At 38.4% G+C, this 27,655-nt stretch overlaps 1 protein-coding gene across 4 annotated transcripts in view; it reads right to left on the minus strand.

Annotated features, from left to right (window-relative positions):
- Positions 1-501: 501 nt before the first annotated feature.
- Positions 502-27,655, minus strand: part of ATP11B (ATPase phospholipid transporting 11B (putative)) — a 63,510-nt gene continuing 36,356 nt past the window's right edge. The window contains exons 22-31 of one of the 4 annotated variants that reach the window (XR_014184473.1): positions 26,798-26,943; positions 25,566-25,625; positions 25,149-25,276; positions 24,244-24,382; positions 20,739-20,804; positions 20,378-20,481; positions 19,572-19,737; positions 9,582-9,715; positions 2,899-5,925; positions 502-1,549 (exon numbers count right to left, since the gene is read on the minus strand). Coding sequence is in view for 3 of the 4 variants with exons in the window: in XM_082056878.1 (XP_081913004.1) it covers positions 9,497-9,715; positions 19,572-19,737; positions 20,378-20,481; positions 20,739-20,804; positions 24,244-24,382; positions 25,149-25,276; positions 25,566-25,625; positions 26,798-26,943 (1,028 nt within the window). In the remaining variant the exon portion in view is untranslated. Of the gene's footprint in view, positions 5,926-8,161; positions 9,716-17,229; positions 17,316-19,571; positions 19,738-20,377; positions 20,482-20,738; positions 20,805-24,243; positions 24,383-25,148; positions 25,277-25,565; positions 25,626-26,797; positions 26,944-27,655 lie in introns of those variants that run through there. The other 3 variants (XM_082056880.1, XM_082056879.1, XM_082056878.1) reach the window with 3 other exon arrangements.

Raw genomic sequence — 27,655 nt, forward strand, 5'->3', positions numbered from 1 at the left:
TGGTACACTGACTACATTTGAATTTTAAACCCATGGTGCCATTCCAGCCTCTGAGCTCAACAAGAGTAGCCCACACCAATAAATAATCTCGTCTATCAGAAATGGGCTTTAACTCCGTAAGGCGTAGCTGACTCATTTTTGCTCCTGGCAGTGTAAACAGACACCTGTAAGTCAAGCTCAACTCTGGACATTTAAACTGGGGCAAGAATGAACTCCCTGCTTCTGGAAGTTCTTCCAGTGACTTGTCTGCAAGTTCTCAATTTAACAAAAGCTGCTTAGCCATAATTGGAATGTTTTACATTCAATTTTAACTGTTTCCCTTTTAAACTTTGTGTCTTCAGAGTGTAAAATTTCAAGCCATCCTCCCTTGGGGGCCAACAGGCAGGAGTCAGAATGAGGGGGGGGCGCTGGGATCCAGCGCTGCTGCGGCTGCACCCAGGGAGCAGCCGGCCTCGCTCCGCTCTGCTTTGGTTTCCTCTCAAGCATAATTAAAACCAGGACTCAGCTAGAAATGAAAGGTTTATTTAATAAATATAATTTCCATAAACCATTTTTAAAACAACTTCTACTGACCAAGCTGTACAACAAGCAAGCACACAGACTCTGTCAGAATCAGAAATTAACATGAGGCAGCCACAGTGTCAGAGGTCCAAAATTCTTTGTACTAATTATTGCTACAGTTTCCAGTTGTCAATGCCCCTAAAATAATATCTTTAAAAATATACTTCTTGCAGAGATTATTAATTCAAGCTTTTTCTTTCAAAAAATAAGCAGAACTTCATCACATTTCAGTGCAAAGCAATGGTCTCTAGGTCATTTGTCACTCTGTGTGCATAGGACCCGAAATCTCTCATGGGACTATAACTGGGCATTGTAAAAATATATGACTTGCTGCAATGACATTTCTACCTGAAAGTGAATCTCATTTTTAACCATTTTCCCCTGTTTAAACTATGTGCCCCACGGATTATCATCTTTTATCACAATGCCAAAATGTAAAAAGGTTGAGAACCTGCTGCTGTAGGAAATAATTTCCTTTAAACCTGCTGAGGAAATATTAATACACACCACAGGCCCTTGAGGTGTTTCTTTCAGACAAGTCCCACTTTGTCTCATGAACAGCAGCGTATTCATTTCATTCCACTTCACGTTACACGTAGCGCGTCTTTAGCCCATGGTTTTATTCACGTCTGTGCATTTATACAAACTGGAAACAACAACAACAAAAAGCCGTATCTACAGTGATGACAATCATATGTACCTATTGCAATTCAACATCACGGCGTGGCGACAGCAAGGGCACAGCGACACTCCAACGGGAGGAGAAGGTTCCTTGTAACAAACGCCAGAGCAGCTCGGGTCTCTATTTCTGCTGCCCCTACCAGCAGCGTTTAACTGTAGGAAAATAAAAAATCTACGGGAAGCAGAAGCCTTGCAAAGACTGAGGCGAACGCGCTTCTGAGATGACTGACGGCAAGAGTCGAGGCAGCCGCTCCGTCCTCCGGCTCTAAACCGAGTCCTTCCCACAGAGCTGAACCCAGACAAGCTGCTGGAAGCAAACAACAGAAGCAAAGAACATACAGAACAACCACCACCAGAAAACATTCACAGAACATAAATGCACCGGCAAAGAAGGTCTAACTGGGAAATCATGAAGGAACAGGCAAAAGGCTAAAAATCAATCCGTAAAGAGCGTTTTCCCAGCTCCAGGAGTAACTCCTCTAAATCAGTGATGTCTGTGTGACGAGGCGAGTGCAGCGACTGACGGGGCTGCCAGAGGTACCGGGTGGGACACCCAACAACGAGACTCTCAAACGGGTCACAAGCACATTATGACCGAGCACTTGTGCAGACTGAATTTCACCAACATCACTAATTAGAAGTACAGAAGTATCCAATAAAACTATTAAAAATAATGTATAGACTTCAGCTTGGAGACATTTCTAACACTAGAAAATAAGATATATTTTTTTTTTTCCATATAGAAGTACTGTCATAAAAAACAGGTTGGAAAGTATCACCAAAGGTTTCCAGTAAGAAATTATAGTTGCCTAATCTGCATTCTAAATTGCATAATCTTTTCTCAAATCAGCTTTTGCACTAGAATACAAGAAATCATTCTGAAAATGTAAAGCCTGTTTTCAGTATTTCTTCACATTTTTTTTGTTCCCCCTCTCGCCATAACCTTAAAAAAATATACAGAATATTTTAAGCAGAATATTTACATTTTAATTTGTGAAACGATTCAGATCATCTTCCCGCTTAATCTTTTCCACTGCACCCTTTAAATAGCTTAAGAAGTTTGGCAACTAAAACTATGCTTTTCTAAGTAACAAAAGCAAACTATTTTTCAGAGAATAAGGCCTAAAAATCTGCTGAGAACTCAATCCCGCTTTGGTGGCTCTGGAGAAGGTGCCTCCTCAGAGACCCTGCATAGTAAAGTGACCACACACCCCTCCTGCTCACCACCAACATCTATGACAGGTTTTTCTGCCCTACGTTACAGATTTCAAGGTTAAGAGGTAACACTAAACCTTTTCTTTATGGCAACATTCTCCCTCACCCATTCATACTCTAACTCAGAGACAAACGCTGGATTTATACTGAATTAGCTGTGTTTTGTTCAGTTCCCTTCCCGAAGAACTCTACAGTGCACCCAAAGCACAGTCAATGGTTTCATACACTTCAGCCATCAAAGAAACAACAATGAAAAAATCTTTGCTTCTATTCAAAGAAGAATTTCAAAAGCTTGGTGACATCCGTACGAAACCACAGTCGCTTCCTCCATCCTAAATACTTGTCAGACCAAAAAAACACCTGGTCTTATGCAAATCAATCCTACGTTCTTACTAAATGAGAAATTACTGATTTAGATTTACTGCGAATAGAAAAATATACCTTGGCAGACAGATGGACTCTTAAGTTCTTCCTGAATTGTTTAAATGCATGTTTCTTCGGTAACCTTACAAACACTGGGAAAAGGGAAAGCGGGGAAAAGGGAGAAGGAAGGTTTTAAAGAAACACATAATGAATGTAAATTATTCTTCAAATATAGGACTGTGCTGCTTTTGTGCAAATATAATTAAGATATTTTTGTGGTAAAAGCCAAACTACATCTATGCACAGAGCTGAGCCAATCTAGATGCTTGGAGCGGGGTTGCGTATCAAAGCCTCTGCCTTCTGCCATAAAAATTCATCAGTTTATATTTCAATACACGATACACTAATCACACAGAGTAATGAGGTTAAATGGTCACACAAACTGACTGGATGATTTGAATGGTTGACATGGACACACAAGTACTGCTGAAAAATGAAACACTGATTGAGAGGTAAACAACACAGCTAAACAGCAGATATCTGATTAGAATATTTAAACCGATTATTTTCTAGGTATTGATGGCAGTATAAAGACGCTCAGAACGAGAAACTACTATTCAGAAAAAGCATTATTTTGAAAACAGATTTAACATGATATATATAAAAAAGTTACAGATGCAGGCAAAATCCAAGCACATGTTGTTACTACTGCGTATCTGGATAAAAGTGTTCTTGGGGACTGGAGAGGTGACCATCAGTTTATTGCATCTCCGCATGGGAACCAGGTTTCAAAGTCTCCCCAGTCAGACGAGTCCCATGTTAATACCTGTTACAGGGAGTATGTGAGACTCAGCTTTCAGTGGTTTTAATGATCCGGACCCTCAACGTGGGGATCTATTGTACAACTGGAATTTTCAAGCTTAAGCTTCACTGCGCTTATGCATTTGAAGCCATGAACTGTGAACGCTGAATTAAACACTTGTTTGAAAGGAATAGTTGCTATATTTTGATTTTGTTTCTTTTTCATAATTAACTTTTAGAGCTTCTCACTGAATTTGTGAAGTGGCCTTTATCTGTGCCAGTGGGACAAAACCTCACGTACTGCACGTTCAAGTCACTACAAGTATTAAAATGAGGTTGCAATGACAATTTTTTACTACACAAACGTTGCCTTAAACAACAAGATCTTCAAAATCCAGCAGCATCTGCAGCCTTCAGTTCCGAGTGAGGCTTCCAGTCTCTAATGCAAAAATAAAGTTCCAAGAACTGAACCAATACCGCTTAAATAAATAACACTTAAATAAATACCGTTTAAATGAATAACGAACAGCAGAGCTGCTGATAGATAAAGAACATCCAAAGCGTTTGATACAAGGAAAGTCGGACCTTTTGGATGCTCACTGAACTCAGGAGAATTTGGGATGCACGTAACAAGAGGGGTTCACTCTGGCAGCAGCCCGGCCCCGCTGGGATGTCGTACCGGGAACCTAAGATGCATTTGCCTGGATTACAAAGTAAAAAGTACTTGCCATGGAACTTTCTTGGGAGACAGCTCTTCCGCCAACAGTGCGCACTGGTGCGGGCAGGGTGAAAGCAGCTAATACCGGGTTTGTCCAAATCCTACGCTGCACCACATCTTTAATAAAGAATTTCTCGTGGGTGTTATTTAGAGTCTGTGTTCAATTTACAGTTTATTCCACCCGGAGATAATTTGAATATGCAGCTTTACATCTTTGACGCTGAAGTCCCACCAACAAGCTTCCTGTCAGACAGTCAAAGTCTGACTTAAAATTGGATTCCCAAACAAGGGTCCAGAGGCAGCAGCATTTTTACCAACGTGGAGCCATAAAAGCCGCGGTACCTCAGGCAATGCTCCACTGCTGGCCCTGGTGGCAGCACCTCCATTTTATCCCCCACATGTAAAGGCGACCAACAGGTTTAGCCATCCTGGCAGAACAGACACGCAGATGTTGCCACCAAACCCCAAACATACAGACACGTTTATCCTGGGACAAGAGATGTACCTGGGAGATGTACCATGCAAAGCTCCATCTCTGCAACTTGTTTTTATTGGCATACTTAGGTATCAAAACATGGCCATCAACGTCTCAGATCCTTCAGATAGATGAAGATAATTAAGCATTAATTGTATCTTCAAAGTACAACATGACCAAATATAAATACATGAAAAAGAATAAAACATGCAAAAATTCACCAACGTTAAAAGGATTAATAATTCAAAAAATTTATGCTAGTGAGACTTCAGCACAATCCACCAATTCTTACACGTTTCCAAAAGTCAAGATCAAGAATTGTTATAACGAAACACACAGGGCGTAATTAAAGATGACTGGCTTCTGAATTATAGTTTAGAAGAACAGTGAACTGTTATATCCCTTATTATTCCAAATTATTGATTTGCAAAAGTGAACAGTGCTTTTCAATGCAATGACTAATATATTGCCATTCATACACCAGCATAAATATTTAAATTGCATTTAACTCTCAAAAATTACTAAACTGATTGCTTATAGAATATAGTAACCGACCATGGAAATAACAAAATTGATTTGCAAACTGCTAAGACAGCTCAAAATTAATGTGTGTGTTTAAAGTGAAGGGTCATCATGAAAAACGCAACTTTAAAAAGTTTTGTTGTGGAGAATCAGTTCGATTGGATCACTCCAATTTGGGAGGAAAAAGGTTTTCTCACTGCGCTACAGTGATAAATATCAAATGCGGGATTCCAATCTGCTCCTATGGTAACAAAAAAGAGGTCAGAGGTAAAAATGTTCCTTAAAAAAAAATATTTAGCAATTTGTGGCTATAATTAGAAAAAAAATATCGGAAGCAATGACTGTCCAGATGAGTTACACTGGGGCACAAGCCAAGCCCCGCTCTGTCGGCAGCAGCCGCGCTAAAGTCTCTCCCAGGGCTGGGATGCGGCACTGAACTCGCTTCAGAACCTACTAGAGGTGTGTGAGCAGCACTCGGCTTCCACACGGCATTTACAAATGTCCCTGTTAACAAGTGGGCGAGTCCATTGTGGAGAGAGTCAAGATGCTTCTGTCGTTGGCATAGAAGGGATCCGATGAACTCCATGATCTAAAGTAACAATAAAAGAAAAGTTTGGCTGACTGGGGACTTATAAGCTAGAGGTGAGGAGAAAAGTCTAGGAGAGCAAAAGATAAAGGTGTTATGAGATTAGGCAAACGTAACTCTTCAAAAGACTCATCTGTTAGTCTCCTGTAGGCACCTGCAATTCATTCAAACTTGAAAACAGCCTGCGATTCATCATGCCAGCTCTGTAAGCAACAATTCTAGGTTTACCCTTCTGGCAAAGCTTACCCACAGCTACAGATATTTTCATCACTATGAACTAAAATGAGCAGAGGTTTACGCGCCAGTTTTACAACTAAAGTTGTGATCCTGCGCCTCAGGGGCAATGGGAACGGCGCCGTGTCAGTGGAGGCACCGCGAGCGCTGCGGGTGGTCAATAAACCTCCATATGGTCTGAACGTGGGCAAAACTCACCTACAACCACCAACCTATTTCATCCCTTGCTGTTAAATTTGAGTTAAAATTTAAGGCACCCAGAAAGCTTCCTAACACGTCACAGCTTTTGATTCAGTTGAGATCTCACGATATCTTTCTCTTAAGTTCTATTTAAGGAGAAATGCTATTCCTGGTTGCACAGTGTTCTAGGACTGCATGTGAAAAGCTGAAACATAGAAGGTTGGAAGGCAGGAAATCAAAATGTAACAGACTTATCCTCCAAATTTGCCTCTGTCAGAAATCTGCTGTTTCTTTAGAACTTTGACATGCGGTGCCTTGACACAAACACCACTAATGGGAGAGCTGAACAATTCAGAAATGAATTCTACTGTACAAGAATGTATGTGATCCAGCATTCTTAATATTTTAGTGACTGACAAGTTGACAGACAATTTAATGGAACAGACAGACAAAAATGCGTTTTATCATACTACAACACACATTCTATATTCTAACTGGTGAATGAAGCTTTAGAAACCACGTCTCAAACACATTTTACAAGCAGTAGATTAAGTACAAGAGACTATATTCCTGTGGCCCGCTACTCCAAGCATTTGTACATCTTTGATTCATCAGTTTCTATCAAAATTTGATACCATGTTTGATTTCATATTCAGGTATCGTATTTGACAGAATATCGTATTTGACAGGGTATCAGGAGCACAGGATAGAACACAAGCGAGCTGCAGCAACATTGTTTAAAACAGTGCTCTGCATTCTACAGCACTCTCACAGACAATGTATTTATAAGCATCACTTCATTCAACAAAAATAATTTGCAGCTGCCTCCTGGTTGAATAAAAAAGCTGTTTTATAAAGCACAAGCACTCAGAAGACCATCCTGTTTGGGACTGTGCAATCTACTGAAGATACCGGCTGTAGGGGAAAAGAAACGCAGCTCAAGCTCATGAACAAAGGCTCAACCACTCTACAAGCGTTTTAAAATCACCACATAGATCTGTTAAGTGTACCTTCAGCATTTCACAACTTTTAACTGCCTCATGTGATTGATGCAATTCGTACATTAAAAAAATACACAAAGACTTTCATATATTGCCCAGAAAGCGTAGGGGAAAAAATAGTCTTAGTACCTTGACTTTTAGGCTGTGTTTTAAGTTCAATGCTGAGTGGAAGGAACTGAAGTCATTGAAGAAAGTAAATAAGACCAAAATTTAAAAAGAACAAGTATTTTCTAGATGTATTGTACGTAAATTTAAGTAAAACTAGAAGATGGTTCAGAGTAATTTCAACCAGAGGCAGAAGCAAAAACTACAGAACTTTGAGCCCTTAGTGTAGCACCAAGATAGTTTTGCATATTCATTAAACATAATACTGAATTCTGCGTTCTAACAACACCAAAATTATTCAGTTGGATGGAACTTCACCTGGAAATTACACTAGGTAAGCAGACAGGAAACCTGAGAAAAAGCAGTCTTCAAAAAATGTTTAATATTCTGTCAAATACGAGTTGTCTTCAATAAATATTTGTAAGATCTTAAAGAAAAATTTAGTGGAAAAAAAAGAGGAAACTGTAAAAATGTAAATGTATTGCAGAAAATAAAACACAGAATACCTACCTTATGAGACTACACATTACTAAGCAAATGTTAACTAAAAATCTGCCCTGATTAGATAATAATAAAAAGTAGCATGAAAAGTTCCTCATTTGGAAAGCAGAGTTTTACAGAGAAGTGGAAAAAACCAACCAACCAACCAAACGCAAACAAAACCACCTTAAAGCATCTGCTCCCAAAATGTTGATTTTTAGACCAATTAAATGCTCACCTTGTAGATTAAAAATTCTATTAAATTGTTTATTTTTTACATCATGCCCGCTTTCTATACAGCAAGAGTTTGAATTAAAAATGTACTTAATCATAACAGTTCATTTTTTTTATATGGAATGAAACATTTTGCATAATCATACCCTAGATTTGTAGAAACATTGAATAAATTTCATAAGCAAGCCAGAGAGAGAAAGTGACTGAAACCAGCGACACCGTGTTCAACACAAGAGTTCAAACCCCAGATGTATTAATTTCATGTACCCCGTCAATGCCTAAAGGCAGAATCAGAACTGACAGAGCTTGTCAGTGAAAATGACCCACACATACGGGATGAATGGTACCACAGACCTTTAACCAAAGGAGACAAAGTCATTCAAATACAAACATTTTCCTTGAAAATGTGTGAAGTGCAATGTTTTCAGGTTTGCCTTTTGAGCAATGAAGGACTGTGATATCATTCAGGGACTGAGAGATTACGATGTACAAAAGACTACTTTTCTTTCTACCCCCAAATATTTCCACATTTGTTAGCTGGCCCTGTTTCCTTGGAAATGGGGAGATGGCACATCAGCAGGTCTAGTAAGAGCTTTTCTCACAGCAATGCTGACTTCAAGAGCAATATTGCTCCTTAGAAGTATCGCTCTAATGTGCTTTTATCCCATCGAGGTTTGTTTCACACGTGGTTTGAGAAGGAAAAGATTTATTTAGCACATACTTTGGAATGGCACACGATTTTGACAATATACCTTCTAGAATAAAAAAAAAATCCATTTAAAATTCTCAGAACCTGAAGGCTCTTTTCTGTCAATTACTCTGATTTTAGAAATAATTATAAAAGTTATACTATAAAAATATTTCATCTTCATATCAATCAATGGCTGAAAGATTTAAAGACTCTCCTTCTAACAATGAAGTTATATTTAAGGGGGGGAGTGTGAGCCTTTTGTATATCCTCAGGAGTAACGCAAGCTCCAAGGTAAATATTTGGAGGTTGTACATCAAGAACCAAAGGGAAAACTCTTTCAACTTTACAAACTCCTGATTTGTGAAGGAAAAAAATAGTCATAAAAAGGAAAACAAAAGCAGCAGCAAGGCTTGATTTTCTAAAGAGGAGAATGTACAAATCAAGAGAAATTATGATAGATACAACACAAGAACTTGTAGTAAGCCAAACTAAACGTTTAAACAGAAATCTTTTGAAAACTGTTTCTCCCCCTCCCCATCCCAAAAGAAAGCACTCGGAAAGAAACAAGAAACTTGTCTTTCAGGATGAAAAAAAGTACAACAAAGAGCTGCATTTCCTACTTAAACAAGCAAAACCTGCAGCTGGTGTGTTAGACATCTATTGCTGCAGGCTCATCGGGTTCCAGTTTATAGGAGAATCGTCTGCAGCAAAGGCTATTGAGAGAAATGCCACACCTGTTGACCCGGGTCGGGCTACATCTTCCCATCAGTCGTTCCAGCATTCTTCTAACAGATGTGCATGCTGTTTCCCCATCTGAGAAGCAGCACATGGAGTCCAAGCAGTTGATACCTGAACCTGCCTCAGTAAGCTGGAAGGAGGAAAAAAAAATAAAATACAATAAAATAATCAGTACTCGGAGATTCTAGCAATGAAGATGTTATCAGAAAACACTTCAGAAAAGCAAGTTTTCTTAAAGTTAGAGTGTTGAATATTTTTCAATTTTATAGGAGAACTACAGTGACTAATAACGTGACCATTTCCCTTCCTAAGGTACGTATACACTAAAATTTGATCTTCCCAAGGTTTGCATGCAGCCTTGGTGAGCGTCTGGAAATCATTTAGCACCATCTCTGCTTAACGCTGGAAATAAACTGTTTTGCAGTTCTCTGTGTTACAGCTGTAATGAATCTCTGGCACAGAGCATCATGTAGTTTTAGCCTTGATTAACCTCAGTAGAGGTACAACTATTTATACAAGCTGCAGGTCTGCCCTATTTTAAGGGAAATCTATCAAGAGAAAGCTCCAGACCAGGGCTGCAGGATGTAATGCAGCAACCTGATCGTAAGTCATAACTTTTCCTCAAGAAGTGTAGAATGCAACTTCTTAGGATAATTTACGTTACATCTCTGCCACAGATACCCTTGGCTTGGTAAGGAACAAAAGCACATTCCCAATTTTGTGAATATCTTATCTAAATGCAAACAAGGCTGATATTAGATTCAGTCATGCTCATGTCAGCACGAGGAATAATTCAACATTAGCATAATAAACTTTCCACTGTTCATTCTCAGTAGGTGAGAAAAAGACCCAAACAAAATGAAAGAAGTAATACAGAGATATATAGGTTCAAGTTAAGTGTGCTCCTCTGCATTATTTTTGCACACTAGTCAACCACAGCACAACTAAAATCTAACTGAAATCTAGTACTGATGGAAAGAGAATATCCAGAACTGACTTCAGTATCGTTTCCAAAAGGAAATACAAATATGGAGTGTAGGGATGTTTTTTAATTCGATTTGAGACTCTGTAAGAGAGCACCCTGTCAAACGCCAAACACACAGGCTAAATTTAAGCATCCATTATCCTCACCTCACGCTCCGACGCCAGTGAAGGAGGAAATCTGACCTGGGAGGAGGCAGCTTAGTCTATAGTAGGACAGAGCTCACTTAAGAGCTTCCCTCAACATTTCGCTGTGTGAACAAAGGTGGCTGGCTGTTGTCTAGAAACTTTGGTTTCCAATCCCAGTTCCTTTAATGCCCCCCACACTTGGCCAGCACTCCAAGTGAAGCAAAGAACCTCAGAGTTTCCTATGGGAATGGCTTACTATGAGTGGACACATTCCTTCCTAATCCCCCAAAAACAGACATCTGGACGGATTACAGCTTTGTAACAGGACAACATCTGTACTACAAAGAGGAGGCAGCGAACAGAAACAAGAAGCATTTAGAAATCCAAGAGAAAAATCCCAACTGGTAGGACAAGAGGGGAGCATACAGGCAGAACTGGGGTTTCCATGGGGTTTCCCTGCCTGCCCCTTCCTCAGCCCTGCTCTGTGTCCCCACGGTCCCTCCCGATCTTCCCGTCACATCCCTTAACGTGACGCTCACAGGACTGTCAGTTAACCATTGTAGGAACTTGGAGAAAACACCACAAACTGAAATCCTTGATTCAGTCGCTGCACCTCGCAGGCCACGAGTGAGTGCAGGCAGAACACACACTTCTGATTGACTCGTACTCGTTTGGGAGCTCTCCTGGACACAAAATGAACATTTACGGTGGCAATGAACTTTGTAAATACCTAAGACACAGGAGCAGCAGCATTGCAACTGACAGGTCTAACAGGGGTCTTGGTTAAAACAAACCCACAACAAACCACATCTCAGAGGTCAAGTCCCTGAATGCACATCCATCTGGTCACAACTGTACCGCCACAGAAGATACCATCATTAGGAACAGCACAATTTGCAGCACTAGCAAATATGATCTTCACAGCCACTTCATGCTGCGCTCCCAGTGTATCGGACAAGAAATTACCCAGAACAGAAGGAATCGCTATTAGGAGGTCAGAAAACAAGCTCCCTGCTGCATCCACAGTGATCTTCACGGTTGTGTTCACAGCAACACTAAACAAACTCAACATTCCTACGCTTAAGATTTCAAAAAGAATATTTAGTCCATGCATTATCTTGAAGCAGATCAAGTAAAACCTTTAGAGTTACTGCAGAAGATCATATCACAGTGGGTGTATGTAGGATCAGACAGACCAGACATTTCTTTTTCCCTAGAATCCGCTGACCTGAGAGCCAGCAGCCCTAGATATTATTCAGACTGGCAGAACGAGGAGCCAAGAGCAACCCAAACTATTGTAGCTTCCAAGGAGTGAACCCTCAGCTCTGCGTTTTGGAGGGCTGGTATCTCTTCTTCACTAAAATCTCCTTTGCTCTTCTCAAGTTAGATACAAAAAGCTAGGATCACGCTTGAACCACTGTTTACGGAAAAGTTAATATTACCGTTTTTTAAAAAACAACAAATGTGACCTTACATAAGCCTGGAAACAACATTTATATTATCTATCACTGCCTGGTGAAAATGGATTTTATTTTTATATCCGCTACCTAGAAGGAAAATAGTTCTATTATGCTAAAGAGTCCCTTTTCTCACTTTTATCTCTGTGGTACACAATTATGATCGCAGTTTTATACCAAAGTAAAACATGGTAAGGCAACAGAGCATAATGATCTCTAGAGACCTGAAAATGCCCCTCAGGAAACAAAAGGCAGGAGAGACAATGCTTTAAAAAAATTAATAAGTATAGAGAAATATCTGATATTATTCATATTTAGGCTGCAAATCAGGTATTTTCATAAGGCAAGATCCAGGATCACAAGAAATATTATACTTTATATGATAATGGCCCATTTCATGTAATAAATCAAAACGCGACTGAAGTGCAGAACTAAAGAATGGTTCAGCTTGATAAAGAAAAAAAAAAATCAAATGCACATACTATGACGCAAATTTACTTGTAGATACCAAAAATATGGGTATTTTGGAGATGGCTCCATGACTGTCTATGTATGATATATAAAAAAACATATGTACACACAGGTTAGGGTAGAGCGGGAGTACTACCTAGTGAACGCAAGAACTGTCGGGCAGGCTAGATGGATCTAGCAGTTGCCTATTGTCCTCCCCTCTGTGCCTGCTTTCAGCAAAGTCACATGCTGAGCTGACTGAACCCTGATCTTCTTCCATCTAGAAGGACAGAAAAGCAACAAATCTTACAGAGCGCCATGCTTGCATTGCTTTAAAACAGTTACCTGTTTTACAAGAACTTTCATTTTACGGATCTGTTCTTGAGAGAACAAGGCACATTTACAAGGTAAAGAGGCATTTTTTCAAGTTAATGGGTGGATCAAACACAGTCTATCAGTGCACAAGTATCAGAGGTGCGCAAAAAGGCCAAACACCATACACTAGAAAAGGGGAAAACTCAACAAATTCGAAATCTAATTCAAAGTTTTCAGATTTTGGTTTAAAATTTCAGAGTTTTAGTTGGTTTGCCCCTTCTAATAGAATGGACCATTTCAGTTTGTTTATTACAGGATATTCTACATGCCAGAAGACAAGACATTTCAACTAAACATTTAAATCACACTGAAATATGCAGTTAGGACTTTGTTGAACAGGAAACGTATTTAATCCTGTACATGAAGGCAAAAGCACTGCAGCCTGTTTTCCTGATCCCAGGTCCTAGCTGCCAACATGTCTGATGCCACACGGATGTTTCAGAAAATATATGAGATGGCCATTACTACTCCCCAATTAATTTAAAACTTGGTCCCTGCAGTAAAGCCCACTTTCCTTAACCCTCCAAACACTGTATACCAAAATCTCAAACAATTAGACTGAAACATTTAAAAGAAAATATAAGAATGGCGACATCTAACAACCTCACTGGCACTTGTGTTTTCAACACGTTTCTAGTTCTTCTACTCTTCATCTCTTTGAATCAAGTAAACCTACAAATGCCAAACTATTTTGTTATCTCAAAGTCATTACGCAAAAGTATCATCAGGTAAGTAGATATGTGTGTTTTTTTGACCGAAGATAAATACAAAATAGTCTGTTCTTCTCTCATTTAGTCCCTCATTTATTCCGTGCATTAGCTAACAGATCAGAACCACGCTATGCTAACACAATATCCAAACTTGTAGAGGCAGAGGTTACCCTTGTTCAAAGTTTGGCATATTAAGATGTTCCCGTATACTTCACTAGTGTGAATGCATGTTTGCACCTGAATAGTCTTCTTGGGAATGATACGTTCCTTACAGAAGACATACGCTGTGAAAGGAACAGAAACCTGTCCTCGACTTCTACACAGCTGGGCTGGATCAGATACGAAAGCTATTTGGAAGGGAATCCTATGAAACAGTAACCAGAGGAAAAAATACAGACAAATAACAAAGGCCATAAAGCCAGGGCCAGGAGTACGGAGCCAGAATGCAGATCTGAAGGGAAAACAAGGCAGCAACAGACTCACGGGCCTGTAAAGGGGAAAGAACAGGGTCTGGGCTGTGCTAACGCAAATGCTACAGTTTGAGAGTCCCAGGCACAACGTTACGCACTGATAGTGTTCCCTGGGAATACAAACCTTTTTGTGTTTTACATTTCCCTAGTATTGCATACAGTCATAATACACTGTCCAAAGGTAAAAACTCTATAAACATAGTTAATCCCATCTGTAAGTAGAGTTAAAACATCTGTTCGAGCAACACTTCTGACATGCGGCTCAAGATTTCCAACAGTTCTTATGAAGCAGAGACATGTATACGTACATATACACACAAAGCTTTGTTTACAAAGGAAAAACTGAAATGAGATGCAATGGGGCCCAGTTAGTACCCTAAGATATATAATTCACATGTTTCAAGCGCAGGAGAGACAGAGGAAAGAAGAAGTACTCAAGTCAGTCTCCAGTTAAGCAGGAAGCCCAGACCTGGCCTGTGCCGCATGATTTCACCTTCACCCCAAGTTACAAAAGTCACAGTGAGGTTCAGAGGCACGAGTGGGACAGGCACACATAAGACTGCACCTCTGACTTACAGGAATCACATGGACACTTAAAAGACTCGTCTCAAAGCTCTTAACTGTGTATCACAAATGTACTTAATATAAACTTGAACATTTTCTGCACACTGTAAAGCCTGCAGACATAAAAACTGATTACAGCATCATATTTGTCTTTTAATTTGCATTCAAAAAGGTATTCTGCTTTTGTACATCGCTAGTACAGTAAGCACATTTGCAGAACAAGGCATAAGTCAGTTTAACCTGGTGCTATACTGATTTTGAGGTTTTTAATACATATTTAATGAACAACAAAAAACTGCCCAGGTCTGTTCCCCAATCTACACACATTCTGCAGTCACACAGGATGCAATTACTGGGTGGGTGCGTACAAACGAGGTGTGGCAGAATTAGCTGCTTACAGCTACTTTCACCAAGCAGCTGTTTTGTTCCATGTTCCTACAGTTTTCTGTTCTCCCTCTGCTCTGCTGCTTTTGGAAAAACAGCTGCCCTGGACACTACAGAAACTAAACAAACCCACGGTCTTACCTCCAAATTAGTTTTTGTTTAGTACAGCAAAGTAAGTAGTTTCCATCTATTAACTGATTTTTCTTTTCACTGTTTTAGGGAAGGATCCACAGGATAGCTTCAGAACTTCGTCCAAAGACTACAAATAAAGAACTAGAGAAACCCAAATGCTTGTTTCTTGTTGCACTTTACAACTTCACCTGCATGGTACAAGGCACTCAGTGCCTGCACTTCAGGTACCTCGCTATTAGACACTCAAGTGTAAAAATTCTGACATACAAGAGAATTGGATTTGCGTAAACATTTGTTCCTCATGGACAAAACAGATTTAACATGTTTTTCAACCCCTTCCCTAAGTGTAATATGAAGAAAATGCCCTCAAGTTAGCAAGCATTCTCCTGCTTTTAGCATTTTAGTAACTACAGTGCTGCATTCCTAGGCAGCTTTATTTTTCTTTTACAGTGACATAATTCTTAAAGCATGTTTAGTTTTGGAAAGTTTAAGAGAATCTTTTGTTACAAAACCTTTGGTGTAGATAAGATGCACCATGTAATTCACTTTAATAATTCAGTGAGAAAACAGAGGTTTAGTGGAAATATATTTATCCAAACTTTTAAAAAGGTAACTTAGTTACATGACACTGATAAACCAAGAATTTCAAAAGCTACCTTGTAAAAGTTTTTGCAGAAAAATCTCCCCAGTGTGTTGGCAAGTTTACTGAAATTCAAGAGGTATAAAGCACTTTGCCTGTTTTAAAGCTAGTTAAGTGCTGAATTTAAAAAAAAAACCAAACCACCCCACCACTACCTCTGAGAGATGTTTGGAAATATAAGCTGCTATGTTTCACAGTGGGACAACTAACAGCTAAACACAACAGCCCTTCCAAGTTGTGCCTTGCAAAGGTATAGCACACTCTCAGAGGAAATACAAAGCTTTTCTTCCCTACTGCCCCCCTTTAAAAGACCTGTTTGAATTAACCACTAAAAACTCTCTGCTCACGATTTATCATGTCAGCCTCCTGTCTCCCACTTTCCCTCAGTTAAACAAACGGCAATAAAGTCCCAAACAACTTGGCTGGTTGGTTCTCCTAGCACCTATTTGCACATTTATAAGCAACACGGTCATCTTAAAAATATTTAAAAGGAATGAGTTCTTCGCATAAATTCTTGTTATAGAATATAGAAGTAGATAAAGGTGGGCTAAACCATCAAACAAGTTGAGGCATTATTGGTGCATATGAATGTTTTAGCTTTACAAAAGAGAATCAGCATTTGACAGCATTTCACGTACTGAACTCGGTGCATTTCAAGTGTTTCAGAATCGTAACAGTTCACCTACGCAGACACATGTACGCTTTGATCTTTTTTTGAATAATTTTCCAGGACTTTGTAGCCAAATGTGTTTAGGACTATGTGTATCTATACACATTGAAAACAAACAACACTCACTTTATAGATGCACAAAACAAACACAAAAAGCCTTAGCCACGCAAGTATAGGTACACACCCAAACTTAAAACATTTTCTGCTCTTTTAACACAAGTGAAAGCAAATTAAAATTGGAAAACAACTTGCAAGAAATTGCTGCCTGAAATACATGGACCTTCCTGACATGGCCTTATGAAGCTGAAATTATCCAACATGCAAAAAGCACTGTTAATTTTGATCACAGAGAAATGAAAAGCATTATAACCATGCTAGAAACCGTAATTATTTTAAAATGGATGCAAAAAAGAGCTAGATCTGTATTCTGAAAGTTGAGCATCATGCTAGGGATGTTTTTTCCTGAAAAAAAAAAGCACGTCCAATACATGCTACTTAGGAGAAGCATTTGGCTCAAAAACACAGAGCAAAGCCAAGAAATAACCAAACCGAATGTATCTGCACTACAGGTATTGCCCTCTCAACCCACTAACGTTCATGCCTCTTCCCATCTCTCTCGGCACTGGTTAGTTCACCTTCAGCATGCATAAGAGTTGATGAGGAACTGTCCCTCCTACTCTACCTAATTTTGCTCAGCTGATTCCTTGCCCTGGACAATGGCTGCAGTGCGATGAACTCGTCACTTAAAGCAACTCTGTTGGAGTACATCTACAATTGGACAGAGAAGGGATGGAACATACATGTCAGTAAATAGCAGCAGTAATTTTCTAAGAGAAAGACACAGGACAAGACATTGTTATTTCAGTGGAATACACATCATATACAGAACACACGCCTGGTACCTTCAGAACAGCTCAGTCAGTTTGCGTTTGGTAGGACCACCCTTACGTGTATCTTAGCTTACACACTGAGAAAAAAGGCCTATACACTTTTACATCTCTACTTTACCAGACACCTTTATTCAGTATTACCTACTCCCCTCAACAGTGCTGTGATTTATATTCACCCAAAGATTTACATTTTGCTTCAGATTTACCTTACTGTCTGTTTCCTCCTATATGATTCTGTGACAGACTTAATAGTCAGAAATTACCCAGAAGCTACTTCAGGGCAATAGACCTAAGTCAAACATAAGATTTTCTTTAAGGCCAGCAAAAAAACCTTGGAACACAGAAAAAAAACCCTAAATGACATATATGTACCCTAAGTGCATTAAGGAAGGTAAAGTTAACCAAATTCAGCCCTCTATAAAAGTCAACTCATGCTTGCCTGTCAAATTTTTAATATACTGACTTCCCAAAATGGAACAGACGTGATTTTTTAAGTTGTTGTAACAGAACAGTATTTACATTTAAAAGCTTATCTTTAGCAGTATTTCTCAAGTGCTTCTCTCTCATACCAGTTACATGTAACACCTAACTGATCCGAGACAGACTGACTGTCAATGCTGTGACCTTATACTAAAAAAACCAAAACCAAACAGATATAAAATGAAGTTCCTTATATACTAAGCAGAGTAAGGCAGATGGCTGCAGATACGGTGAATTCAGAACACTATATCAGGCAGCTTGCGCAACTGGCATGCTCTTAGTTTCTGAAAAACTAAAACAACAGGGGCAAGCATTTTGGGATGAGAAACCTGTGTTCTGCTCACTGTTCCAGGGAATGTTTTAGAATTTAAGTGATGGCAGACAGAAACAAATAACTTAAATAACAGACTAAAAATTGCTAGCAGGTTGCAAAACATAACTGTATATGGGATATCTTTGTCAACTGGATTCTTCATTCACTTTTGCTTTTTTTTTTTTTGGCCCTATGCTACTTGATCTCTCATCAATGCCCTGGAAGAAACCAAGAGAATCACTTGCAGATGAGAAAAAGGTGCAGAAGATAACAGACTACTGGTGTCTATTATTCTGTGAACTGAATACAGCTGGGGGAATCATTATTTCCATACTTAGCACTGATATATTCTGTGGTGGAATATTCTGCCCACTGGTGAAATTCAAAATTCAGATGAGGTTGAGGAATGGAGAAGATTACAGGAGAAACACAAGAATGATTAAAAGACTGGAAAATAACTTTTTTGACAAAAGATGCAAGTCCAATCTACTTATCAGTGAGAAAATTCACTTGATCACAAACCTAACCATGAATAAAAAATCCCATTAATAGAAGGCTTTTCAGTTTAGTAAAAGAAGTATAAGATAAAAAGCTGAAAACTTCAACCAGAGACAGTAACTATTGCAAGAGTGGGTCAGGATGACTTCTCCATAACTGTCACTAAACAGAAGAAAAAACTCAATCATAGATGAGATATTTACCTAGAAGACAGGCTAATTTCAACAGAATGATTTCAAGGAGTTTTAATAACCTGTGTCAGGCAAAAGGGGGATTCTATTATCACAGCGTATCTTCAGACCTCTTCTATGAATTTGTGAAAATGCCACATGGGTAATTACCTTTAATTACATAATCAAATACATGGCATGTGATATGATCAAGATTTAAGAAACACTAATTAAAACAAATCCTACTAAAGCAATTTAAAAAATGTTTGCTTTCATCACATTTTAAGAACTATTCAGTGCCAATGACAGTTGAAAGGAGAACTTCTAGTACCTGGACAAAAAGCAGTATAAAAATGTGCAGTATGATCCTCTCATGCAGTTGCAAGCTGAGATGCAAAAGACTGAGTGACTCCTTTATAAATAATTCTACCATTGTTATTGTCAATTACTTAAACATAAATGTTATTTCTTTGTAAAATGGCGTCCTCATTTTTCTAATTTTAAATTAACAACTATCTGTCTTTTGAAATGAGAACACTTTTGTGCATTAAACATGACAGTAATGTAAGAGGATAATTAAACAGCATAGGAAAGTAATCAGTTTACAAGATAGATTTTAACAAACGTGTTCTTTTAACTATTGATCAAGTTGGATACAAAAATATAACATTACCTGAGCTTTTTCAGTACTCGTTGGTTGTAGATGTCTGTACAGCACTTTCTTCACAACATCAATAAACAAACAAGCAACTACTATGAGGATTATGGCAAACCAAGCAGAACCACTTGACAACAGTTGAACAAATACAAAGTACATGTCCTGGGTATGTAAAAATGGCCTGAAAAGTTAAAAGAAGCAGCAGTTACTAAAAGTAACTTATAGAAACAAAAGCACAGCACAGGCAGGTTCACGTGTATCTTATTTTACATCAAGCATAAGTCTCTCAGGATGCAGCGTTACAACCCCATGGTGCCCGTGAAGACGTCCAGCAAACTGTTGGACCTGACCCGCAAAGAATCTGGGGAGGGAGGGCACTGAACTTCAGAGGGAAACATTCTAGTTCAGTTTTACATAGTGTTGCTGGAATTCTATCACCACCCTATCGCTCCAGGACCCCAAAATGCAAGCAAAATTATATCGCTTTACTGGTTCAAACTCCAGTGTCTTCACTCCTGTTGCAAACATTTACCTATTACCTATCTTAGGCACTCTTTCTACTTTATAAAACAACAAGGCCTTTGTAGTCACAAGCTGTCAGAGCCACATAATGGCTGTCCCTGAGCACAGGACAGCTTAGAGCATTGCTCAAGTTTCTAAAAGAACCACCAAAAGTCAATGGCCACTATAGGTTTGAAATCTATTTTCCGACACCTATCACAAAATTCAGAGCAAGATGGTAGAACATAATATTCCAGTGTTTTTCATCGTTTCATCTATCCTATGTGCTATGGAGAGGAAAAAAAAAAAGAATCACTCACCAGATAATTCCCCCATAAAACAAGGAGAATATGAAATAAAATACAATGGATCCCCAAGTAACAAAATGGTTTATCCATGTCCAGAAGTGCGTTTCTAGTGCCATCTAAAACAAAGATAAATTCAATTAACTTCCTTTTCCCCCCCACTTCACAGAAAATGATCAATACTGGTCTGAACGTACTTATTAACTTCCCACTCAAACATTGAATATTGTTGTAACACACAAAAACTACAAAAAACTATTTTCACCATCACCGACATCAAACATAAAAATCACCTATCTGGAATCCTCAAGAATCAATTAAAATTGTTGTTCTGTTACATATCTATACACAGGGAGTAATAAGTACAATATCATACCTTCATTGTAACAGTTATAACCATAACCGTGAAGACCAAAGTACCAAATGTCCAGTTTCCAAACATCTAAGAAAACAGCAAGGCAAAAATCATGGAAGAAAAAAATCAGTTAAGAGCATTCGTGGTAAGTTAGATTCTTCTCAAGTCAGCTACACTAATGAAACAAGTCTGCGGACATAAGATTGTGACAACTAATCATTGCCAAAAAGAAGGAGATACAACACAAACTACCAGAAAAAAAATACAGCTTATGCTAAGAGCAAAATTAACAACCCACAAGTCATCTTTCTTCTTGGTTCAAACCAAATCACCACGAAGGCTACATGGAGTACGAAGAAAGTCCACAACAGTAACATGAAATGATAGGAAAATGAAGGTATCAATGTTATCAATTAAGTATAAGCATCCAGTAGAAAGTAAATACTGTGTGGAAGGTATTCACTTTAACATAAGTGCAAAACACTTTGAGTTTAAACATCTCCAGATCATTTTCAACATGCAGCATCACTTGAAAGTTCACTTTTTACCCCAAGCACAATTCTACAATTCAAAAATAATGGTGCCATTGTATTTTTCAAAGAAAATTCTAAGGAAAAGACACTTTGTTTCAAGGCTGATAAACACAAAATTAAGCTTCACTTCTAAAATGCTGTTATCTGTCACTTTTGTGTTATCTTGCCCATGTATATTCAACTATCAAAACTCTGAACAAGTTCTACAACAATAAAATCTCAGCTCTGACAATGAAGCAGGGATGCTGAGTTTGTAACCTATCTACACACATGCTACTCAGACACACCGCCATTCTACACCAGGTCCACCTGCTCTGCTCTTGTGAGCAGTCTGGGTGCTCAGTCCAGAGACATTGCTGTTTCGGAGCTATTGTTGCCACTGACACACTGCACAATGACCAAACCCTCAACTCCGTATTTACTGTTACCAAACTAAGCAAGCAAGGAGGAAGGTACCACATGCAGACAGGCAACCAAAGTCACCCCAGAGCTGATTTGTTAGTACAGCACAGCGGCACGGAACTGGGATTCGCACAGTTGTAGTTCTTGTTACAGAGCTCTGACAAAAAAAATATCCCTACAGCCTGATGATAGATCTCACAACTGCTTTTATCACCTTTATACAAGGTACAGAATTGAGGCAGCCATGAGTCTGGATTTACTGATAATTTTAAAGATCTTCGTTATAACACATCTTCTGAAGCCTTCTGTTTACTTTTTACAGCGACAATAACATTTAACAAGCAACATGCTTGCTCGTAACTGCTGCAATGATAATCTTAAAGGAAAATTGGACTCCTGCTCCTGAGTGACCTGTGAAAGAAAGTGTCTTTGCTAACACTGCTCTCAATGGTCACAGAGCTACAATGCAAAATGTGAACAGGTTCTTGCCACCATTTTATTTTTGAACACATTTACACTGTGGATGCTGCATCCTTTAATCCTGTGAAGTAACAGATACAATACTTTGTATCTCCTCCTTTTCTAAGCTCTTACCATTTGCCTGTTAGGTTTCAATATCTGACGACATGCACAGCATGGAAAAGGGGGGAGAAAAAAGAACTAGAAGATCAAGTTGTTCCACAATGTGTCAAGGTAAGCCTAACAAACCACCAGCATTAACAAATTATTTACAATCTCTTCTGCTTTGCTCCAAACTGAGAACCTGGAATGAAAAGGTGAGGCCTGGCACCAGCACTACCCTGTACTGCACACGTGTGCACAGTGATCACCTTCTGAGGGCTTCTTGCAAGAAAGCAGCTCAGCAGTACACGAGATTCTCTTGCTCTTAACTTCGGCTTTTTCAGGCACACATTAAATTTGCGACATAATTTATGCACCGCAGATGTTTTACTGAAACACACAGTTCTACCAGTTTCAATAACCATCTTTTAGCAAACACAGAGAGGTAGAGAGTAACTCCAAATAAAATCTAAGGCTTTTTAAAGTCACATCAGGGAAAACACGAGAAGGCAAAGGGCATCCAAAAGATTTATTTCCAGTATGCTCACTTACTAAATATATTTTTAAAATCTTCAGGCTAGTTGATGCAAGAAACCATTAAGAGAACCTTCTCCATAAAGTCTACATTAACACACTGGTCTAGACTTAGAGAAATCAGTCTGTTCCCCAGACTAAATATTTGTTACTATATACAATGAAAAAATTCTGTTCCTGCCCTGTGGATGTTTACTAAGCAATTTTGAAGTGAGGCACTTTGACAACTGAGACAGATGCACAGAAAGGCACGGATTCATAATGTAAAATTCCTGCGTCAGAAGACTACTAAAGGTCCTTCACCAGTTCACAAGAACTTCAAAGTCACACAGCTTGTAACAAATGGTCAGAGAGGACAAACTCATACCTCAGTGGTAAGAGACATTTGAGTCTAAAGCTATTTTAACATTCTTATCAAACTTCTCATGATGAAACAGGTCCCCAGCTCCACCTTCATTGCTCCTTTCTCTGCGGGGATGCCGACCACCCATTCACACACTCTCCGATTTGGGTCACTCAAGACAACTCCAGCCATTCTCTATACATTGCTCTATGGAAACCCTTTTTTTGGCTAAACTTCCCGAGCTCATGCCCACTCCTTATCATCAGGTGGCCACTGTGAATACAGCTTGACGCTAATTTTGTACGTTGGGCCAGAACTTGCAACCCTACCAAGTACCGCAGGAGAATCAGTGAGCGCTTCACCTCAGTACTAAGAATGGCTTAGTGGGAGAAGTAAATGTATTTATGCATCACTAGCCATAACAGTTTTATGAAAGGAAAAAAATCAGTATCTAAACTGGGTTAACTAACTCAGAACTGGGGAAAATGAGGACGCAGACTTGCAATGGTTTTATCTAAGCTTTAGAGCTTTTTCTACATTATTATTCCTGTTAACTATAACATCTTTAAAACAGAAAGTGTCAAATTAGTGTTTATTTCATTAAGTTATTGTCTTAAAAACATTTACTGAACAAAAAGTGTAACTTTAAAAGCAGCTTGCCGCACTTAATTTTTAAGAATTCAGAATAATTAAAATAATAGATTTTCAGGAGAAACTTTTAAGATTTTTGGAAACTTTCAGATTCAAGCCTAATTTTATAGCAGATACTAAAGAGAAGCCGTTGTTTGACACTGTAATTAAGTCCAATTCCAAATGAGTTTTGAATGAGTCAACACAGATTCTCATTTACTGAAGTTACGACATATGATTCTGACAAAAACAGCATATAGAGTTTAAGACAACCATAACACACTTATTATCTTGAAAGATATGTTCTTCATGGACATATGCTTTCTGACAACATATCTTACAGTTTGCATACTAAGAAATGTTACTCCTGATGATTTGCCAATATTTGTGTGTGCTCTCTTTGGTAATTATGTTGTTCATAAAAATAAGAAAATCTTAGATTTTTCTGACACAAGAGGATTTAAAAAGAAAAAAGAAATATCACCTAAAATACAGTGGCAGAATAATTCTTATGATATTGTACCTGGCCATTTCCCAGCAGAGAAGTGTCTTCTCCCATTAGAAGATAGGAGCCATAAAAGAAAACAAATGCATGAAAGAAGCCCAAGACGGTCCAGTAAAGAAATGGTTTAAACCCCAGATGGGCATTTTTACTGATGTCTCTGCAGAAATAAAACAGATTTGGGACTTAGATTGCCTTTATATAACCTATCAGCTATTGACATTGCATGACTGCTACTGCTTTGAATAAATGTAACTTTCAACTGCATCAAGATACATTTAACAAATGCTGACATCTGAAAAAATACATAAGTTATGGGCAAAAAAAGAGCTCTGAGCTCCCACGATTTGCCTCTGCTTTAAGCAGAGATCACCAATGGCAAGGGTTTCGAGTGGGTCAAATTCAGAATAGCACAAACTAGAATTCTTCTCCCTTGAGGTGGAATTGCAAGAGGAAGAAAAAAACAGATCTCCTAATACTTGCCCTTTGTCCTGCTTAAAAGACCTTTAGGAAAAGAAAAACATCTAAGAGACATCTCTTTTTTACAAAAATATATACTTTTTTCTCCAAAAAGCAGTATGCAATGCAACATGTTACCACTGGGAGGACATCTAATTCTACAGGAACTCACTTCCCCTCTTAGTAAAGCATTTTTTGGTGATGATTCCCCTCACCACACAGTGTCCTAGTTTTTCATTTGTGTGTCTGAGCAGTTTTCACCTCCTCTTAAAATATTCATATTAATTAACTTCTAGGTTGAAAACCACATAGCTGCAGTTCATCCTCATCAAGGTAGTTACTAAAAATTGCATAAATTACAGATAAAAATACTGTAGGAATGCAGAACAGCAAGTTCAGACGTCTGCAGACGCCACTGTTGTTCTAAATTATGTGCTACTGTGACAATATATGTAAAATATACATACCGATAGAGCATAGGTTTACTCTGTAATACATGCGGATGCACATGCTGTTCAAAAAGACTGTACACAAGGACGGGCAAGGAAGTGAAACAAATATTGTACAAAGTCAGGTATACACTGTCATAGAGCGTCTGAAAATGGAAACAAAAAATATTTTGAGTCTTGTAAAGAAAATGTAGCTTATATTTATTAAAATTAGCACATTAATAGCAGCAAAAATCGTTAATCATGTTAATTTACTAGTGAGGAAAAAAGCTGTATACACATAACCATCTAGTAACATCAAGCTATGAAATACAGAAAATGAAGCTGCAAGTGTAAAATCTTTGCTGCTCCTGTGTAGTTCTTTCCCATTTTTTTAGTTATTTACCCTGAGTGTTTCATACATATTTACCAAGATGTAAGGCATCCAATACTTACTTGTTGTGAAAACAAACAGAAGAACTGATATAAAAATTGTGGTGTAATAAAGCACACATTCTGAAAAAAAAAAAAACAAGTTAAGGCAATAGTTAATCCTCAGTACATGCCTCACAAACCTAAAAGCAAAAAAACTCTTAGAAGTTGGTAAATGTGCTCATGGAGAGCGTAAGGCATTTCAGAATTTTACTAATACTTGGCAAAGTGAAGCAATACGCTTTGCTTGAAAGCACATTTTGTTTGTCCTTTGGGACAATGAACATGTAAAATATAAACTTAATTATACATGCCTGACGAACACACGTCATTATGGGAGTACAAGTAGTATTAAAAGGAGGAGAAATCCACCATTTCCCCCTCAGTTTCTTTTTAAAAGTTTCTTTGCAAAATAGTTTAGACATTTCATTCAAGAAAGCCTGTTCCCTGCTCATGTGAACCTTTTGCATGGCAGTAGCCAACATAGGAACCAAAACCAGCAAGCAAAACCTAACACCATGCTGTTATCTTTAAATGAAAGCAAACAATGTAAGATAAAAAGTGGCTTGGTAGTCAATGCTAGAATCTCAGATAAATTTCAAGTAACATAGAGAATTTTGGATTCTTATCGAAACTGATAATCAGGTTTAAAAAAAAAGTTACTAGCATTTCAAACACGCCAACCCAGGATTGAGCTCCCAGGCCCATGTCCCCACTCCTCCCTCTTGCATTTTGTTTGAGCTCGCCCTGCTGCTCCATGCCCACAGCTCCCCGAGAGGCACTGGGGATAACGCAGTCCATGGTGCTTCCTTCCCTTCCAGCGTTTCACCTCAGGATTTCCTAAGCCAAGGCTAGGACTTAAGTTTTCTTAAGGTGAGCTTGCTGGCAGAGAGTATGCTCTATCCCCATACACCTTCATTGGCCCTTCCCTCCCCCTGCTACTTCCTGTGCTCCTTGTTCCTTTTAAGAAAGATGAATGGATTTTGTTCACATTAAATCAAGGAAGGTTATACTTATTGTAAACTTATTGTGGTATTTAAAACCTACTTCTAGGTGGAAGTATTGAACAATTTCACAGTTAAACTACTGCATTTGGTTGTAAAATATATTAAAAAAAAAAAAAGCCCAGAAAACATGTTTGAACAGAGATATTTAACCTGTTCCAAACAAAAAATGTTAGATCTGAAATGAATTTCTTGCAGGGAAAAGGTTACACATTTTTCTGTGAACTCCACTGGTACTCTTTGAAGACTTACCTTATAAAAAAAGTACTGTACAAGGGTTGCTATTCTAATATAGTAAAAATGCCCATGAACAAAAAGCAACTTGGAGAGGAATTTAAACCGTGCTATTGCATAGTCACTGTTTCTAACAGCTTGTCTTCCTTCCTTGCCCATGATTCCTGTAATATTTGGGAAACAAAACAGAAAACAGGTTACACATGATAAAAATTAAAGTTTCAAAAACCCAGCAATATGTGCCTGAAGCTACAGTTCTGTTTTCAGCATTATAAAGACTTAAGTAACTTTCAGTTCCAAAAGAAGGCATTATTCCTGACAGTTACAATTAAAGGAAACATTTGATGCTGATTCAATTAAAGAAAAAATAATTTTTAAAAATATTACTTCTGTAAGGTATGCTTAAGAAAAGATTTCTGGGAAGACATAGAAATAACAACACTCATACAAAACCAAAATTCCCAAACCAAGGAAACCATTATCAATCTATCATCAATTATCAATTTGCTTAGTATGTTTTACTTCACAGACGTTTTTCTTGCTGGGAATAATATATGACCTACACTCAACAGCAGAACAAATAAATGCTGCTCTTACATTAACAGTCTACTTAATCTGATGGGCTGACAATGCCTGTTGCAGCTGAACACAAATTCATTTCTAAATACTACTTTTAAGATTAGGATAAGCATACACAGAGAACACAAATTGCTCTTTTACAGGAGAAAAGTGGCTCAGGATTCCTGAAAACCAGACACTTAAAAGTGCTGTTTGCTTTTGTAAAAAATATAGTAAGATTCTGTTAGTTGATCAATTAGCTGTAAAATAAAGCATCATCTGTTATTGGCCTGTAACCTTTTCAAGCAGGCTATAGAA

Source organism: Streptopelia decaocto (assembly GCF_964273445.1).
Source record: "Streptopelia decaocto genome assembly, chromosome: 6".
NCBI classification, from domain to species: Eukaryota; Metazoa; Chordata; class Aves; order Columbiformes; family Columbidae; genus Streptopelia; species Streptopelia decaocto.